The sequence below is a fragment of the Molothrus ater genome, chromosome 8, assembly GCF_012460135.2.
Source record: "Molothrus ater isolate BHLD 08-10-18 breed brown headed cowbird chromosome 8, BPBGC_Mater_1.1, whole genome shotgun sequence".
In the NCBI taxonomy this organism is placed as follows: domain Eukaryota; kingdom Metazoa; phylum Chordata; class Aves; order Passeriformes; family Icteridae; genus Molothrus; species Molothrus ater.
In genome coordinates, this window is record NC_050485.2 from 11,808,247 (window position 1) to 11,827,481 (window position 19,235).

Below are 19,235 nucleotides of genomic sequence, written 5' to 3' on the forward strand. Positions count from 1 at the left end.
CAAAATAGTTGAAACTCTTCAAATAAAAATAGTTTTCAAAATGTTACGTGTTAAGACAGTACATTAGAACATGATTTAAGGTACAGCACTGAGGTGCAACACAGCAGTAGCAGAAGGAGACTTGGCAATAACAAAGATTTGTGGTTCAATTATTAAAAAAATAATTAAAAGCAATTTTTTAAACAAACCTTGCTTTCCCTTAAGTCTCTGAACAAAACCTCTGGTCCATTTTTTAGGTGCCATGTTGAGGGGTATGCCAGAGAGCTCACTATTAATGTACAGGGCACACTGCAGTTGAAGAAAATCCCAGTCTTCCATAATCATCTGTGTTTTGGCTCCTGATATCCTATGCTAAACAAAATAGTAATCCAATTCAGAAAATAAATATAACATATATTAAACTACACAAGAAATTTTCTGTTATGAGTACAACTCTTCCTTTGCAAATGATATCATGAAACTCGCATCAATTGCAATGAAAAAGGGAAAATAACTTTGTGAGATGATGTGTATTACTATAGCATAAGGCCCATCACAAGGCAACCCAGCAAAAAAGAAAAGTCTTTTGACTAACATGGGCTTTGAACAAATGCTCACAAAATTAGGTATTGCTTTTAATTACATTTCTCCCAATCCACTTAAGCTAATATAACTTAACTGACAGGAAAATCAGTAGTTAATAGTTTTTCAATCATAGAAGAGTTAGTACTCAACTCATTTTGTCTGCCTGACAAAGGAATAGTTTTGAAAAGGATGAAAAGTATTATTCTGGTAGAAGTGCTCTTCTAAGCAAATGATAAAATGTCAAATCATCTTTTAGTCTCAATTTGATGGCTATGCTAAATGAAACCTGATTTCTCAAGGTCCAACAGTGGAATAAAGAAAGCACAAGATGTAAGAGGAAGGTCTACAAGAAAAAAAACCCACAAATCAATAGGTGTAATATTTTCATTGTATGTAACTAAGCAAAAAGTGTGACAGTCATGGGAGAGGGGAAAAAAAGAAACAATTAAAATAAGAATTAACAGACCAGAGCTGAAATGAAAAAACATTTCTCCTAAGAACCCAGCAGACCTCCAGCAGGTCCTACGCTGCAAGCAGCCACTCAGCCAGTCCCAGCTGAAATAAGCTGCTCCTCTCTTTCAGTAAAATGCCCAATGACACAGAAATACAGCACCAGACTGTAAGCAGCAAACCCACTTGCCATATTCAGTCCCACTCAAGTCTTGCTGAAGGCAGCAGTCTCAGAGAGCAAAGATCAACTCACCTTTTTTATCACATCATTGAGGAAAATGATCTCGGTCAGTTTCATTGTCAAATCGTCCTCATTGGTGCCAGACTTCAAATCGCTCACCACAGAGGGTCTGATACACAGTGGAGGCACCAGGAGTCGTGTGAGGATCAAATCTGAAGGTTTACCTGCTTGTGGGTTCATTAGAAGTAGAGGAATGTCTTCCACTGGGATTCTTTTGAAGAGGTTCAATACTACCAAAGGATTCAAGTTTTCCTACAAAATCCATTGGGAAAATGGGGAGAAGAAGCCATCATGTCAAGTTCCAATGCTTCCCTCCTCCCCTTATTTTATTGATGTTCAGAAATAGCCATTTTCAAAGGCAAATAGAGAACTATTCATGCAAACCCAACTATGTTTTGGTTTATTTATTCTGAACCGAAGTTTTCAGCATCTCAAATGTTAACTTGCTATATATTCTTTCCTTCCATTTTTTCCTTATACATGCATGTTTACTTCCTAGTGTGTTGCTCTCCTGTCTCAAGAGTTAATGGAGAGTATCTCACTGTCAATAAAGGAAGCAACTCAATGTCCTACAACAAACTCACAGTACATTGTATTCATTTCATTAGTAAAAAAACCCACATGATTACAGTATACTACCTAGATATTTCTCTTGTCTTAGTACAGCTACTGCTGCATTCACTACTTTTTCTTTCAAGTATGTACCTGGAGATCTTTCCAGCTTGCTAAGAGCAGAAGGAAACAAAAGTGCATACAATGAAAAGCTAACAAAACAAAAAGTTAGCAAATTAAGTCTGCTCTTTTTTTCTTAACATTAAGAATTTCTGCAGAAAAAAAACCTGTGTATTGGAACTTATATTGGAGTTACAGGGAACCTACATATACAGAGAAACTTCATATGGACCTGTGTTTCTTCTTCCTGGTCTAGTTTATAGAAGCACAAGACACTAAGAACACCCCTTCCTTTACAGGCAGGTAATACTGTACCAGAACATGCTAATGTACTAAATTTCTAATTTTAGCAAATTAACATTATTGTACTGGATACAAACATTCTTCACATTGTATATTTTGATATACAAAACTCTTGTATCATCACAAGACTTTAGCTGATACATTGCAAGCCTTTAAGGTGTTTATTTCATGCACAAAAAATAGCAAAAGACATAGGTTACAGTAAAATTCACCTGAGCTCTTCCCAGTAAGGGTTCTACTTCTTTGTTATATTCAATGGCAGTTTCAAAGGACTGGAGAAAAGTAGATACCACTGGATCTACAACTTTCTTATTTGTCTTGTACTTTTCATGTATTATCTTCAACAAACCACACTTCTTCACAGTTCCTGCAAGGAATTAAATATCAATTGCCTTGGGATTTTATTTACAAAATAACAAAAACACAAAACACCACCAAAACTTAAGCAAGTTACAGTTCCAAAACAAGCTAAACCTTCAGTGAACACAAGAACAAATTAAAACTTGATCAGCTTTGTTAACCAACTTCCTAAACTCAAAGAACAAAAGGACAATCAAGTTATACCTTTTTATATGGATGGCTTGGTATACCTACATGATGGGGGAGCCTCTGAGGCTGAAAATAGGTGGTTTAGCCCACACCTTTAACTCAGCTTCACCTCATTCACAGCAGATATTTTTAAAGTAGAAGTTCCCACTGAAAACAAGACTAAGAAGTGCCATTTATGTATCTTACCAGTATCTTCTGAAGTAATTTTGGAAGTGAATTATCAGAAAAATATAAATATTTTCATGTCATGCAGGTAACATGATTCATGAAACTTCCACCGACAAGTCCAAATGCTCAATTTGTTTCACTGAAGTATTCTGACCCATCATGTAACTTGCCTAAATGCCCACTGTTTATGGCCCTTATGTGTAGACAGGGCACCTACGATAAAGAAGCTCTCCTTTTATTGAGTTGTTGAACATTTCAACAAAGAACCCACAATTTTCCGGTTTAGAAGTTATGGATTAACCATCTACTATAAACCTGTAATAGACCAAGTTCTTAAACAGCAGTAGCATGTGAACAGAGTAAGCAGAAAAAAACCAAGGCCTATTTTGAAAACCACATACAAACTCTTAAAAAAATACTCTGCCCTGAAGAAGGAATAATCTTAAGATAATTTAAGTCAATGATGAAAAATGATGCTCACTCAAAACTACAAATGCTATCAAATGCTTCTATGTGAATATATTCATCACTGCCAATAGCTCCCAACATTTTTAAAAACACATTAAAAGGGGGGGTTTTTGTCATTATTCAAGTATCAAATATTGGTTACTACGTGAAACATGAAATACTACAAGCAACTAGGAAAATGTCTGTATCCACACAAATGAGGTTAACAAGCATATGTCTGGCTCTAAAAATGCCATTACCTGTTTCTTAATGAAGGCCAGAGAGAACACCCACTTAGCTGTGCAATGAACAAGCATATTCAAGATTTGGATCCTACCACAGCCATCAAGGTGAAAACCACCAGAGCAGATAACTTCACAAACTGCTCATGTTGATACTCACCATTAAAGGCCCCACAATAAGGACAAGTGTTTTTCTTTCGGCACTTCTCAGACACTTTTTTTTTCAGCCCTCTCTTCTGAAGATAAGTAAGGCCAGGTCGTTTTAGGTAATCTAAAAACTGCTTTTTTTCTTCCACTGACAGCATGATGCGGCAACAGGTTTTGCAGATCATCTTAAAGGTAAACGTGTATAAACACACTCGTTTCAGAGACACATTCAGAGATGTAACCTCTTGAACCACAGCTTAAGTTCTTCAACACAGTGCATTTCTTTGAATGAGATACCACTGTCTTGACTGGAAGACCAAATGACATACATATTAAAAAGCACATGAGGAAAACCCAGTCAATGAGGCAAATCTTCAGCTAAGCTCTGCAGGGTCTTAAAAATTCATATAAAGCAAACAGAGCTTTGATTTATTTGGATGTTCTGAAAGGCAAATTATCCTGCATATATTTAAATCAAACTGCAGAAAAATAATAGATTAAATTTTTGGTCTGAGATTGCACAAAACATCACTAAGACTAGTCTTTAAATACATGTATTTTACAAAAGGGAACATACACAAAGGTTCATTTTGCAACCTTATTTTGGCCTTCTCAACCACTTTCAAGCATCATCTTTTCTCAAAAGTTCCTTTTTTTAGGCTAGAAGCTGACAGCAAATCATGATCATGTTTACCTGTAAGATGCCTATCACAGCTTTGAAGTACCCAACATGAAAACAGGGTAGTTCTAAGTCAATGTACCCATAATGCCCTAAACAGTCAGCCAGACTCTTGCCGCAGGTTTCACAGGGACGGTCTTTTTCACTGGTTCCCTTTGGGAGAAAAAGAACACACATGCAGAGAAAAAAAAGTTAGCTGTAACTGATAGGATAGATACAAAACACAACAGTTTATAAGCTAGTCAGGAAGCTTAGTAGCAGATCCACTCCTTTTCCCCAACACATGAAGCACATCAATAGCATTACAGTCACTCTGACCCTCAAGAAAAATGGTTTTTACACACAGCCCCTGCTGATGCCAATGACCTGGACTCAGGCAGGTCTTGCAAATGATGTACAGACCATTAATCTACCTTGTGGCATTTTGGTGACACACATCTCTGGGTATCCCAGCACTTTGGTAGAAAAGTAACTTCCTGCCTCAAGAGAATGCATTCCTGCCCACCAAAAGTGGGGAAAAAAGTAGTTGTTACTGCAACTAATATTCTATGAAATTCAAGTAAAGACTCATTTGAACTTACTTTGGACAAACAGTACATTTCAGTGACCGCAATCTTTTTTTAACCACTTAATCAATTCCCCAGAAAGAGACTGGAAAACAAAAGAGAGGTTCTCACCATGCGATGGTCCAGTACTCCATACTGCAGCGGAGAGTGATGGTTGTCCTGACTATACAAATTCTTGCTGACCACTTGAATGTGAGCTTGCTGACGCATCTCTTCTGGAGATTTCATGCCAAAACAGATGTGGCTTCTAGGACAGGAAATTTCAAATATACGTATGGGGACATATAAATAAGTAGGTACATATAAATATAAAAATATATACACAAGTGCTTACATACATATGCAAAACTGCTTATAATGACAATCACACCTACGTGCAAGTATCACAGAACCGATTGTGTTGAAAAAGACCTCAGAGATCACTGAACTCAACCTATGACCAAACACCACCTTGTCAACTAGGCCATGGCATTGTGTGCCATCCGAGCTTTCCTTAAACACCTCCAGGGTCGGTGACTCCACTACCTCCCTGGGCAGACCATTCAATGCTTAACCATCCCTCCTGTGAAGAAGGTCTCCCTGATGCCCAAGCTAAACCTTGCCTAGTACAACTTAAGGCTGTGCCCTCTCATCCAGTCACTGGTTGCCTGGGAGAAGAAAGCAATTCCTAGCTGGCTACAGCCTCCTTTCAAATAGTTTTAGAAGAGTGATAAGGTCTCCCCTGAGCCTCTTTTTCTCCAGGCTCTCAGCTTGGAGAAACAGCTCCCTCAAACGCTCCGCACTAGGGCTGGTGTTCCTTCAGCAGCTTCATTGCCCTTCTTAGGACCCCAAAGTACTCTAAAACAACGCAAAAGTAGCTAGGTTGATTCACAACGTTTCTGAAACAGGTTCGTGTCAGATAACTATAAAAATAATAAAGCCGCTTTACGGTGACTTGGTGGTTTTTATCTGAGGGACTTATCGACCTTCCTGGGCATACTCCCAGCTGGACACAGGCACAACCACCCGTGTGACAGACCCCAGCCTGCACCAGCGCTCCTAGGAGCGGAGCAGCCGTGCCATGAGCTGTCCACCGGGGCCCTCCACACCAACACCGCCAGCTCCGGCTACAGCGGTTCCGCCCCCGCAACTCTGCTGCTGCCCGCCTCAGCCCACGAGCACCGCACGACCCCCACTCACATTTTCTTGGCCACATCGGTCTCCCTGAACTGCTCCTTCACCATCGCGGCGGCGGCGGGGCCCACGCGGCTGCACGCGGGGACTGGGCCGGGGCGGTCAGCGCGGCCTCCGCCCGCAGCGCCCCCTGCCGGCACCGCCGCTTCGGGGACACCGCCCCAGAGGGTCCCTCCACAGGCCCAGGCACCCGCACCCTGCTCCCGTGTGCGCTCAGTGCACAGCGAAGAAACTGCTCCCCGTGTTCAGGGGGAACTTCCCGAGCATCGCCGGCACACCGCCCCTTGGCCTATTAGCCGGCACCACAGAGCGGAGCCCGGCTCTGCTCTCTGACACCCCTCCCTGTCTATGTACATGAATGAGGCTCCCTCTCAGTCGTCTCTTGCCGAGGCTGGAAAGGCCCAACTCCCGGAGCCCCAAGCAACTCCTCCGCCAGGCTGCAACACCACGTTCAGTCCGTGGCTCTGAATGTCCCCACAGGTCACCACGGGCAGAAGCCCCAGGGCGCACAGCCCACCGACAGGAACAGCACACAGCGGAGTTGAGCTCGGCCAAGGGCACCGCCGAGCACGCACAGAGCTCAGCCCAAGACCACCAAAACACAGAACTGCCTCCGCGCCCGGGTTTATGGGGCCCACGATGGCCACGCCCGCCGCTATTTCCGCCCAGGACTGGCTCTGAAAAGGGCGGCCCCACGCACGACTCCACCCTTGCCGGAAGCACTCGCGCGCCGCCTTATGATTGGCCGTGGGGTAGCGCCGGTCCTTTTCTCTTCCGGTTGTAGGAGCCGCGGTCGCAGCCATGGTGAGTGCTTGGGCCGGGCCCCATCATCCACCCTGTCTCGCTGCCATCCTTGCCCCGCCGTGCTCTTGCACCGTTACGCTACGTTGGCCCGACCTGCCCGCACCTGCCCGTGGGGCTATGGTGGACACCGAGTCTGGGCTCCTGCGACCGGGCCCCTGTACGTTCGTGCCCGCCGGCAGCAGCGAGCTGCGGGGTGAGGGCCGCGCCGTGTCTGTGCTCGGTCAGGGTAGCCCTGTGTTCTGCGGCACCCGTGTGCTGCTCCTCTGCGGGGGCCGCCGTGGGTCACACCCGCGATTAGTGCGGCTGCTCCTCTCTGTAAACCTTGTGGTGTGCTGGGTTTTCAGAGAAACGTCCTCACTGCGTTAGGGGGAGCGTGGCTAGCAGCTTGAGGGAGCTGGTCTCTTTTCTCAGCCCTGGTAGGGCTGTACCTGCAGCGTAGTGTCCAGGTTTGGGCTTCTCAGTCCAGGACAGACATGGAGCTCCTGGAGCGGTTCCAGTGGAGGGTGGTGAGGATGAGTGGGGGATTGGAGCATTTCTCTTACGCGGAAAGGCTGAGAGAGCTGAATGTCTTCACCTCAAGAAGAGGTGACAGAAAGGCTGACTTACCCATGTTTATCAGTATTTGAAGGGGGGCATTAGAGGATGCAGCCAGGCTCTGCTTGGTAGTGCTAGGCAATAGCACTGGAGCCCAGGAAGTTTCACCTGAACATCAGGAAGAGCTTCTTTACTTTTCCAATGCTTGGTCAGTTACTCTGTTCTATATCTTCACTTCCTTTTCACCTTGCCTTTTACTCCTCTACCCACTGCCATGTCCTTATTCTGAGGTTAGGTACTAACACACAAAGTACTGTGCTACGTGTGTAATTTACTGAAAAAAACTGCTAAGCTCTTCTGTACCCACTGACTTGTTTTTCCTTTCAAGGAATCTTGGGCACTCTATTGTGCTTAGGGCTGGGATGCCGTAGAGGCAGTAACATTTAGGCTTGGAAGGAAACTTGTGTTGTATTGTTGGAGTACTTGGGATTGCGAGCTATGTCTTTTACGAAAAGCTGTGTCAGCTTTTCATGGTAGCGAAGGTGTGTATGTTACTATGATGTTTGGAAACAGGATGAGTTTGTCAGTTTCTCACTGTATTTTTTAAAGGTGCTTTCTTAGCCCAAGACCAGCCCACTTAGGTTGTGAGCACACTGTCAGTATCTGAGGCTCCTGACCATTGTGGTACTGTGCATTATTTATGCTTATATTCAGTTTCTGTTGCATTTATAGCTATTGTTTTGTTTTATTTAATGCTTTCTCTTGCAGAATGACACAGTGACCATCAGAACCAGGAAGTTCATGACCAACAGACTTCTGCAGCGCAAGCAGATGGTAAAGGACTACAGAAAATGGCATTTATTTGTTTGGTGGTTCTGAGCTGGAAGAAGGTTTAGCTGCTATAAATATGGGGCCCTTAAAATCTCCAGAGTTCTTAAAAAAGGAAGTGTAAGAACATATGGGTTTAAATGTGTTTAAAAGTCTTGATGGTGAAGTTGTATCAGCTTGAGACTGGATGTTGAGGAAAATTTCTGCATCAAAAGAATTATTAAGCATTGGAGTAGTCTGCTCTGGGAAGTGCTTAGGACGTCCTTCCTGGAGGTATTTAAAAGACATGTAGGTGTAAGAACATGACTTAGTGCCATTGAGACAGGTTTGGATCTACTATTGGTTTTAATGATTTTAAAGGTGTTTTTCAGTTTAAATAACTCAGTGAAGCAAGAAACTTCTGAATGCTTTTGTGTCAAATGAATAAGTTTATGTTTCTAAGGTGGGTTAGTTTAAATGTTGAGCTCACGGTGGGACTGTAGCACCTGCTGGGGCTGTGTACTGGATATTGACCTTTTATCAACTCGTTTAAATTCTTTCTTAGGTCATTGATGTTCTTCATCCTGGGAAGGCTACAGTCCCCAAAACAGAAATCAGGGAAAAGCTGGCAAAAATGTACAAGACAACCCCTGATGTAATTTTCGTCTTTGGCTTCAGAACTCACTTTGGTGGTGGCAAGACAACAGGTTTTGGCATGATCTATGATTCCCTGGACTATGCAAAGAAAAACGAACCAAAGCACAGGCTTGCCAGGGTATGTTTTTTTCTGGTATCTTGAAAGCAGGATTTGCATGTGTAAAAACTTAGGTTTTGTGAAAGTACAGTTGTGTGAGAGCTCCTAAAATAGCACATGTTAACCTCTGCATTTGCAAAATAGGCTGTGTTGTTATTCTGTATTACTAGGGAATTGGGAAGGCAAAACTGATAATACCAGAGGTGTTTAGCAGTAACTTTTAACAAAACATTGCTAGAAGTCTAAAATAAGCATAAGAAATGAGGCTGATCCATGTGCCTTTTCAATGTTTACATTCTATGTTGAATCATTCATTAGTTAATGATCTTACTACTTAGTTAATATTTCAAACATAAACTTTATTTGAACATTTCAGAAACTATAGAACTTTTCAAGAGTTGTTAGTAGAGAAACAATGTTAAAAGCAACCTTCAATTGTTTTTAATAGCACGGCTTGTATGAAAAGAAGAAGACTTCCAGGAAGCAGCGAAAAGAGCGTAAGAACAGAATGAAGAAAGTCAGGGGCACAGCCAAGGCAAATGTTGGTGCTGGCAAGAAGGTAGGATGAGAATATCTTTGAAGCTAGAATGAGCATATGCCTTTGAAATGTTGATTATGAATTCTTCAACAGAATAACATTGTTTTTCTTCCATTTTTTCACCTATTCTACTGGATAACAGAAGGTAAACTGTGTGTTGTATAGCTTGTCATCAGCTCAGTAGCTTAGTTTTGCTCCTCACTGCTGCCAGCCTAGCTGATATGACATGAAACAATGCTTCCTAAATTACTGTTTCCTATGTGTCACTGTTAAACTTCATAAATCTAACAGTGTTGCTCTAATCACATAACTCAGTCTCGCAATACGCACTTGAGATTATCTAAACACTTGTTACTCAGGCTGCCTAAACCCCTAATGCTTACTCCACCAAGTTACTGTTGGTATGGTGTTCCTTACCCAGGTAAGTGTGTTAAGGATGTGTGGTGTAGGCAGTCAGGACAGTGTGTAAATAAAGATAAGGTAGAATGCCTTGGGGTTTGAGGGACTGATAGCCAAGGTAGTGGAGTCTTCCTCTGGTGAGGCTAGACTGATAGACTTGGCTGTGGTTACAACCTGATACAGGCAGGTTAGAGGGAGGCAGATTTCTTCTATCATGAAACAGAACCAAAGCTGAGGAATAGGTTGGGTGGGAAGCCAGTCACTTTCCTTCACAGTGTTCTGTCTTCTGATAAAAATTGAATAAGCTGTGCAGGCAAGTGAGGTTTTTTTCAGGTGTTTTAGCAAGGGGAGAGAGGGTAATGGGTTTTGATGCTTAGTTCTGTAGCTGTGGAAAATACCTTGTTATCTTGAACTTTAGTAATCTTCACTTTTGCTTTTTTCCTACTTTCTTGGAACTCTCATCAGAAATGAAGTATCTGCAGGTACTGGAAATGAGCATGGATTTGGTGCCTGAATTACACATCACTGCAATGTGTCTATTCTTTTATTTGAAGCACTGTACTGCCTTGTATGCATGTTTGAAACTTTTATTTGTCATATGAGGGTTCACTTAATGACATAATGAATTTTATTCGTGTGACTTAGAAGTAAAATTTGGCCAGACCTTTTGAAACTAGTGAATCAACTTGAAAATAATTCCCAGTGAAAAGAAATAGAAGAAACCCAATGTTGTTGACCTGAGACATTGGTTCAGTCACCACAGGATCTGATTCAAAGTAGTACAGTGCACTTGCATGTGTAACTTGACCGTTGTGTGAAAGTAGTGGTGTACATGAAAGCTAAGTCACATCACACTTGATGCATTTGAGATGGTGCTTGGAAATGGCACAGTTGTCAGCATTAAACTGTATTTAACTATTGCCCAGCAGTATTCCAAGTTAACATGCAAATTACAGTGGAATTGGAAATCTCAGTGAAATTACATTTTGTAGTTAAATGTGGAGGTGAAGCTCTTCTTAGCCCTGGATGGAAAGGAGCCAGTGTTACTGACAGTTAGTAGATCAGGGAACTACTCTACTGGAAAACATTAGGAGCCTTCTTCTTTTGTGCTTTAATGCTGTTTTAATCATAAAGTCCTACAGTGGTTTATGGCCAAAACTAGCCTTTGATATAGTAGTAACACCTAATGTTACTACTAGTAGTAAAACCTAATGTTACACACTTCTGTCAGTGCCAAAGGAGTCATTTCATGTTGCATCAATCCCAGTAGTATGGAGGAACTTCTTCCTTTTAAGACTTTTGCACCCAAAGGTAGCTAGTTTTGAGTGTTAATGAAAAGTGATCAGATGACTCACTTGAATTATTAATGGTGTCCAGTTCATAGAAGCTCTTAAAACATATCAACAGTTGAGAAATTAGAGACAAGGATCGTGCCTTCTAGTAGTTATGTAGGAGATGTGACTTCTGTATCAAGTGCTTGTCAAACTAATGTGTAGTCTTAGGAGTAGGTGAACTGTGCTTTTGATTAGAGATATTTTGATGTCTTTTAAAATGATCTTTCAGTTGATAAGTATGCATGGGTTAGATGTGACTCATTTACCAGATTTGTTCATCTTTGTGTTGTCACTTAAGATAAATTATTTTGTGCACTTCCTGAACAACTTACTTGAGAAGAATTCTGTGCTGCATTATAGAAAAACATTTGTGAAATACACTAAGCTTTGTCTTCAGAAATGCATGTTCAGAGATCATGGTGTGGTATGGTTCATCATCCTTATCACAGCTGTGTGGAAGAATTTTTAATAGGAGCCCTGGAATACATTTCTGAGTCCACCTACAGAATCTGTGAGAATTATTTTACCTTGCAAATGTGTCAGTATTTGATTCTGAGAAATGTTTAGGCAGGTGTATATTCTAAAAGTTATGTATGTAGTCATGAAAAAATCAGAGATAACTATGCTGATGTCTTGTTTTCTTTGATGCTTCTTTTCACTTCTCATTCCTTTAGCATTCCCATTCTATTTTCCCTGCAGTTTCAAGAGAAGTATTTTCAAATATTTTGTTATTTAATATAATCTGTGGCTCTAGAGCTTGCTGAGCTTGCTAAAATTTGGAACAAGAATATGTGGATGTGCCTCACCTGATTTTTGCATTCAAAATAGTGATACTGAAATGGAAAAAAGTCCCCTCCCTCCCTTGAATGTGACAGCTGTAGCTGTGACAGCCAGTGTCAGGGTGGGGCCATCAAACAGAAGTGTGGTTGGATAAGCACTTGGAAGCCATTGTAGCCTCTAGGTGTAATTGAACAGGCAGTTGCATTCTGAGCATTAGTTAAGCTCTAAGTAGCTGTTGAGTTTAAGGGAGTAAGTGAAATCTAAGTCTTCTGTCTCTGCAGTAGTCAAAACTTGGAGGGTTTCCTATCACATTTCAATGTGGTTAATTGAAAAAAGTACGAGTGTCAGTAAAAACCCTCAAAGCTCAATTTTCTACAGTTGTAGAATTTAGATAAAATTCTTACTAATTGATTCTTTCTCTTTTTCAGTAAATGAACATCCTTCAGGTGGAAAACAGATAACAGGTATGCCTTCAGAATGCTTTGTAAGGGCAGCCATTCAGCAGTGCATTCATTATGATAACAACTCTGAGGTTCACTTAGGCAAAGACTGTGCTACCTCTGCAGACACAGAACCCAGTGCAGGAGTTTAAGGTTAAGAATATTTACAAATCACTTTTGCACTTAAAACTGAGTTGGTAGCTTATGTGACTTTGACTTGCATGAAATACCTGATCAGTATAAAGACTGAAATAATACATTATTTACTTCAGATTTACTCTTACCAAGGTGCTGATGGTTTAGTCTTACTGTTTTTCATTTGAAGGTATGCTAAAGAGGATAGATGTTTAAATTTTATTGTCTAAAATAGATTGAAGTAGCATGATACCTATTTTTGGAATAGATGTATGTTGTTTTCTTACAGGTACTCATTTCAAGTGAAATACTTAGAGACAGGATGCTCTTACAGACAAGTCAGACTACATTTTTATATCTTTGCTGCAGGAACATAAGTGCTGTGGTCAATAACTGCTCCAGAAAAAACAGGTTTTATTACAAATGGCCTGAGTGACTCAGTTGGAAGGAGCTTAAACAGTCTGTCTGGGAGCTGATATAGTGAGTGTAATGTCTTAAACAGAAAGCTGTCAAAGCAGTTCTAGCTTGTTGATCTCTTCTGCAGAATTGCTATAATTTAGGCTCATTTATTGCCATGGCAGTGCTGGGAAATTTTGAGCTTTATGCTCTTACAAGAAGAGCAGTGTGGTTCATCTTACTTGTTTGGGAAACAGTCTTTCAGGCTTTATAAAAGTACAAGTGTAAAAATTGTTTTAATTGTGTGTCAGTGATGTGTTTTTTCCCTTCCAGGCAGCATCATTCTATGAAGAAGTATAGAATGAATTACTCTGGAAAACGGAAGCTGCTCATGACTTTAACATCAAATAAAGTCTGTCAATAAAATACTGGTTTGCCTTTTAATTTTGATTCACAAGCTACCATTTTGTAAAGTTTGAGAAATTCAGTATAGGTGTACTATTTGCACTGGATTAAAATCTGTTGATAATTAAGCAAGTCTTGTTTTGACTATCAATTTAAAGTGAACCACAGCTTCCTACAGGTAGTAGTAGTAGGAGCTAATTCCAAGCAGGCAGTGTTGGAGGCGGGCATGCTCTTGTTCAAATGGTGTTTGGAAGGTCCTTTTTGTATGGCTGCTAAGTATAGATGAAGCACTTAATGCCTCTTGTAGTGCCTTCAGTTTGAGTTTTGAGCTGACGGGGTTGCTGCTGTCTGTGTTCAGCATCATCACGCTGTTAGCTGTACAGCTCATACAGCTGGGGTGCTGCAGTAAACCCTTCCCATACATAATGTTCAGCATGAAAGGGGAGAGCAGTGACACTGTTCAGTGTAATTGAACAATCACTAGGGGGTGGTGTGAACACAGCAATACAAATACAAGGAAGACACACAGCAATTTTTCATATAATAGGCTGAAAGGAGGCCAAATTGTCCCCTGCCAAAGAGGTGAATTTCTTTGAAGACACGCATTAAAAATAGTTCTGTGAAGGAGCTGAGAAGTGAAGTGATATGCTTGTTTCACTCTTGGTTTGAATTCAGTGGAAACCATCTGTTTCAGTGAAGACCATAGAGTTAGTGTTTTCCAAATGTTGACTACTTGAAAGCTCTAGACTGCTGGCACAAATTCTAGTTGCTCTTTTCAGAAGCCTCCTTACCTTAATTCTATGCAATCAAGAAAGGATCTGTAAATAAGTGCTTGCATGAAGGTACGTGGCACAGTGCCTTGTGTAGGATTGATGTTTTGAGTTTATGTAGTAAGTGGTACTGCTCTGGGGGGGTCTGCCTCCACAAGAAATTATTTCTGGAATTTGAGTACTGAGGGTTTCCTTCTTCAGCTTTGTAATGTCTTACATTTTATTTAATACAGATTTGTTTTTGTGGGTAGTACAGTAGCTGTGAAGCAGATGGATTGAAATGATTTTACTTGGTGCCATATTATTGCAATCTTCATGCTTCAGCAGTTGGGAGTTGTACACAGAAGTCTTCATGTGACTTTTGCTCTGCCAGTGTTTGCCTCTGCACTCCAGTCTAAGCAAGGTGTAGCAGGTTTTCTGTAGTTCAGAGGTTTAATGCACATGTGATGCTGGGAACACTCCAGGTTAATCCCCTTTCCTGTTGGAGGTAAAACAATTAGGTGGAACTGGAATCTACACTTCTTTTTCCCCACTGTGTGCTGAAGGAACCCTTTTATTTCCTGCTGAACTTTGCACATTGCATCATTTAGAGATAGTAGCTTTGTCACTGTTGCCTGCTTGGTCTGGTCCTCATATTTCAGGATCAAGAATCTTATCTATTTAACAACAGTCTGGAATCTGGATTAGAAGATGAAGGAATTTTGGAGAATAACGTCTAAATTAATCTGGTGGCAAGCAATCTCAAATTGATATATGTGGAAAGACTTGTAATAATCACTGTTTACCATGACCAGGGCTTGTTGGAGTTGCACACACAAAAAATGTTTTCCTGTGAAAATATGGAAAATGAGTCCTTGAGGAAGGACCCAAAATTGTATAGAATTGTATAGCAGCAGAGATAACTGTCCTGGCTGCACAGAAAAAGAGCTTTGATAGGCAAGAGATGGCAAAATTTGGCACCACCTGGGTGCAATGAGGTGGTTTTGTCTAGGGACCAGCAAGTAACAATATTTGAGAACAAATATTGAAGGGAAGAAGTGAAGCTGACCAACAGTGGCTTGAAATAAATTAGGCATAGTATGCTTAGAGAAGACTGCAGTTCCGACAGTCAGCTGAATGGGCAATGTGAGTTCTTTCTATTGATAGAAAATGTGTCATTTAAGGACTGAAGTATGTAGGTCACTATCAAATCTGTTTGAAACAATCAGAAGAAATGAACTTGTTCATATTGTTTTGGTCAGTTCCTATATAACAAGAGTTTTAATGTCATTGTTTTCTTACAGAAAGGAAATAGAGTGTCCAGTAACAGCTGTTGATGGTACTAGATTCATGTAATAAGTTTGAAATACCTGTTGTGAATGCTTCCTGCTCATGTGCTTCTATTTGAGCAAAACAAGATCTAGTGAACCTTTTTTGGGATGGGGTTTTTGGTACTGCTAAGAGATGACATAGAAGTAGTTAATTATTTTTTCTATGAATGCTGGCAAAATTTCTTCTGAGCAGGTATATTTTCCAATAAGTAAACTTTTACAAATCAGTGTTAGGAGTAGGCACATCCAAGTAGATTCATGTCTTTGGGCACCTTCATTAAAAAGGGATTAAATGGAAACTTGAGTTTGTAGCTAACATTTTTGAATTCTAGTTACGTCTCAAAAATATTCCCTGGGAAATTATGTCCGCATCTCGAATTCTGTAAATTTCCTCTTAATTTATTCCTCTCTGTAAGGGCCATGGCTAATGAAGCAGCTGCAGAAGTGACTAAAAGACATCCTGAGTGGTAACTGTGATTCCTACAGCTGGCCATTGGCAGCCAGTGCTTCTGACAAAGCTCCATCTTCTTTCTGTGGCTGCTGTTCATACATGGAGATGTTAGGTAAAGTCCAGCAATGTGCTGGGGCAGAGGATTCAGAGCACCTGGCCTTCTCCTAACATAGGAGATGTTGCACAACCGCTAAAAACGATGAGTGCAGTGCTTCACTAGGGTGGATGATAACAGTTTGTACTTGGGTTCACTGGGTTAAAATACAGCTGTTATTTAATGAAGCTGGCCAGGCTGCACACTGACCCCCATTAGGCGAAACATGCTTCGCTGCCTTTCATGATGATCTGATTTGATTGTACTGGAGCTGCTACCCTGCTATCATTTTCTGTCAATTTTTGCTAGCCTGTTTGTTAAGCCAGGCATCATTTGTGTTGATTTGATAACAGGTTTCAATCACTGATAATAAAACTTTTCTGTGACAGATGACCTCAGATCCATATCTCCTTGACAGTGTTGGCTGTAAGTAGAAAATTGGGACTGACATTTTGCTTTTACAATGTTTTCTGTCTGGTTTTACAGCCAATGTAAAAATAACAATCAAAACGGCTTAATATTTTTAAATTAAAAGAGTGGAAACAGTTGAATTCTTAAAATGTTGGTCAATAGTTCTTGCATAGCTTGTTTCCCTGATCTTTTCATACTGTGATGGATCCTGCCACAGATGAGGTGAAATTAAGTTTTTGTTTTGTTTTTTTAGGCAAGTAGAAGGGTATCAGAAAATATGAGAACTGAGAGATTTTATGTTTTAAGTATTTATTTTAATTGATCAATTCCGGTTATTGTAGAGAGGTTGGTTTAGGCCCTACTTCAGGGCATTACAAAAGGAAAAAATGATGTAAGGACCTAGGACTGGGAGAAGCTGCTTCCTATTCACACACTAATACTAAACTTGTATGTTTTTGAGGAGTTAATTAAACTGAGGATATATTATTCCTAGCATTGAACTGCATGGTGCAGGTAAAAACAAGCACTGTAGGACTGTACTCATGCATAAACCACAGAAAACAGTGAAATTGAATTGTCCAGGGTCCAAGAAATGCTGAAAAATAAACGTCTGTCTTTAAACACTAAGTGCAATATGCATAATTTTTTTTTCATTTTTATTAAACATGAAAATCTTCATTTGTGTTAATGCCTGTTAATTGCCTTTTGCCACTCTGATTTGTGCTTTTGAAAAAAAATAAATCTTCCCTCAGCATGGTGAATACTTTATTTCGGTTTGACAGTGTTTTGGCTCCTGGCAATGCTTTGTTGGTATGAAATGTCTGATGACCTGGGTGAAAGCCTCAGTGTAGGAGTAAAAAATACTTTTACAGGAGCTTTAACGTGGTGTGCTGCACAGACAGAGCTGGGGGAGCATCCTTAGAAAATCCTGTCCTGCTGAAGGCAAGTGAGGTGCTCCTACAGACCTAGCAGGATGTCACTGGATGACCTTACAATTCCCTGGACAATGTCCTTCATATCTACTTTAAGGTCAGCCCTGACTCAGTCAGATCATTGGACAAAATGATAATTGTAGTTCCCTTCCAACTGAAATAGTCTATTCTATGTATTTGTACAGAAGTATATTGCACTTGTGCCTTTAAAACAGTGAGGTACTTAAAATATCCTCCTACTTCATTCTTCTGTCCTGTGTGTGAAGTGGGAACACTGGAACAATGCAGACTTACTGTGTGGGGATTAACTCTTGTCAGTGATGATAGATAAACATAATTTTGTACCATTTTAGTCTCACAACTCAGCTGTTCCTGTATTTGGCTGCCTAAGTAGGGGCATTCTTCTCTAAGGTTTATAACTTGAATCCCCCTATTCAGTAGCAAAGTTCATTGGCCCATAGCATAAACACCTTGTCCTTTAAATACTTTGTATGATTACTACTGATTTTAATGTTTTGGAAGTGGGGAAGCTAGTTAGTTCTTCAATCTTGGATCTTTTACTGTCCCCTTATAGACTCCTGAGGTTTCTTTAACCCACAAGCCTGCTTAGCCAAGAAAATACCTTGTCTCTGTTCAAGTTGCCTGTTGCATATGGACCCAGTGGCTTTTTGTTTCTTTTATTTGTTCTGCTTGCAGGTGCTTTTTCTATCTTTATATTCCCATAGACCGTGTAAGAATTATAATAATCACAAAGTTCATACAAAGCAATTTATTTATCACTCTCTTTCCTAGTGGTTCATCAGTGCTCCACTGGAACCCCTGTGGGTACAAGTGCCAAAAAACCCGGCAGAAACCTGAGAGTGCTGTCTGCATGGTCAAGGGAAGTTTGCAAAGCATTTTATATTGCTGTTATGTGGATCAAAGGGGATAGATTTCCCAGGTGTGTCAAGATTTTACACTTCTTCACTCCTACATTAACTGTATTATTTAGCAAAGATACAAAATAATTTCTTTTGTAGTGAATCTTCTCTTACTTAATTCATCTTAGTTCTCCCAGACTTTTTTTTTTCTTTTCTTTTTTTTTTCAATTGTTTTACCACTTAAGTAGCTATCTTGGGATATGAAGTGCAGGAGCATGTGCAAAATTTTTTTCATGGACCTTGCTGAGTAATGAAAATGTTTTTATCCAGCCATTTTTAATCTACACAAACTTCAAGAGCAATTATCTTGCTTTTCAGTAAAGGCACATACAAGAAGACAGCCTAGATTCTGAAAGGGATTGTGCAAAGTAATCCTTTAGCCAGCAGAGGACTGTAGAACCACGTATCACACAGTTATGCAAAAATGTTCCATCACAAAGAGTGGGAGAAAAACCCATATACCAAACTAGTAAGTCGAGATAGTCTTGTAAATATGGTAAAATACTGAAAAGGGAAGGCTCTTTTCATTGTTTTTCTTATTAAGGAATTTAGTTTGCCTCAGGTTCCCCTTGTCAATGAAAATCAATGGGAATTTTGTTTACATTTGGAAGCACATTGCCAAGAATAGTACTTCATATGGTAAGTATACTGAACCTTTTGGGGGAATGACAACACTACAGAAATGGTGGTGCATTCCCTAAAGGAAAACATACTTCATTTGTAATGAACATTATGTCTGCAGAAACTAATGGCACAACCTCCTATTCAGCTTATGTAAAATAAAACAGGCCCATATGTTGCTGCTTTTAGGGTTTGGGTG

At 40.4% G+C, this 19,235-nt stretch overlaps 2 protein-coding genes across 5 annotated transcripts in view; one reads left to right on the plus strand and one right to left on the minus strand.

The window, feature by feature from the left end:
- Positions 1-6,673, minus strand: part of POLR3A (RNA polymerase III subunit A) — a 33,138-nt gene extending 26,465 nt beyond the window's left edge. For both annotated transcript variants that reach the window (XM_036385756.1, XM_036385755.1), the window contains exons 1-7: positions 6,208-6,673; positions 5,140-5,275; positions 4,478-4,615; positions 3,797-3,968; positions 2,443-2,597; positions 1,268-1,507; positions 189-351 (exon numbers count right to left, since the gene is read on the minus strand). In XM_036385756.1, the coding sequence (XP_036241649.1) occupies positions 189-351; positions 1,268-1,507; positions 2,443-2,597; positions 3,797-3,968; positions 4,478-4,615; positions 5,140-5,275; positions 6,208-6,251 (1,048 nt within the window). In that variant the 5' untranslated portion in view covers positions 6,252-6,673. The remainder of the gene's footprint in view (positions 1-188; positions 352-1,267; positions 1,508-2,442; positions 2,598-3,796; positions 3,969-4,477; positions 4,616-5,139; positions 5,276-6,207) is intronic.
- Positions 6,674-6,917: 244 nt separating this feature from the next.
- Positions 6,918-13,550, plus strand: RPS24 (ribosomal protein S24). 3 transcript variants are annotated; one of them, XM_036385686.2, is made up of 7 exons: positions 6,926-7,005; positions 8,308-8,373; positions 8,912-9,121; positions 9,549-9,659; positions 10,503-10,519; positions 12,580-12,615; positions 13,456-13,550. In XM_036385686.2, exons 1-5 carry the CDS (start codon positions 7,003-7,005, stop codon positions 10,506-10,508), a joined length of 396 nt encoding a protein of 131 aa, XP_036241579.1. In that variant the 5' UTR covers positions 6,926-7,002; the 3' UTR covers positions 10,509-10,519; positions 12,580-12,615; positions 13,456-13,550. The 3 variants fall into 3 exon arrangements, with proteins under 3 accessions (XP_054371596.1, XP_036241582.1, XP_036241579.1); XM_036385689.2 differs by lacking the exon at positions 10,503-10,519 and having other exon boundaries at positions 6,925-7,005; XM_054515621.1 differs by lacking the exons at positions 10,503-10,519; positions 12,580-12,615; positions 13,456-13,550 and adding an exon at positions 9,781-9,837 and having other exon boundaries at positions 6,918-7,005.
- Positions 13,551-19,235: the final 5,685 nt, after the last annotated feature.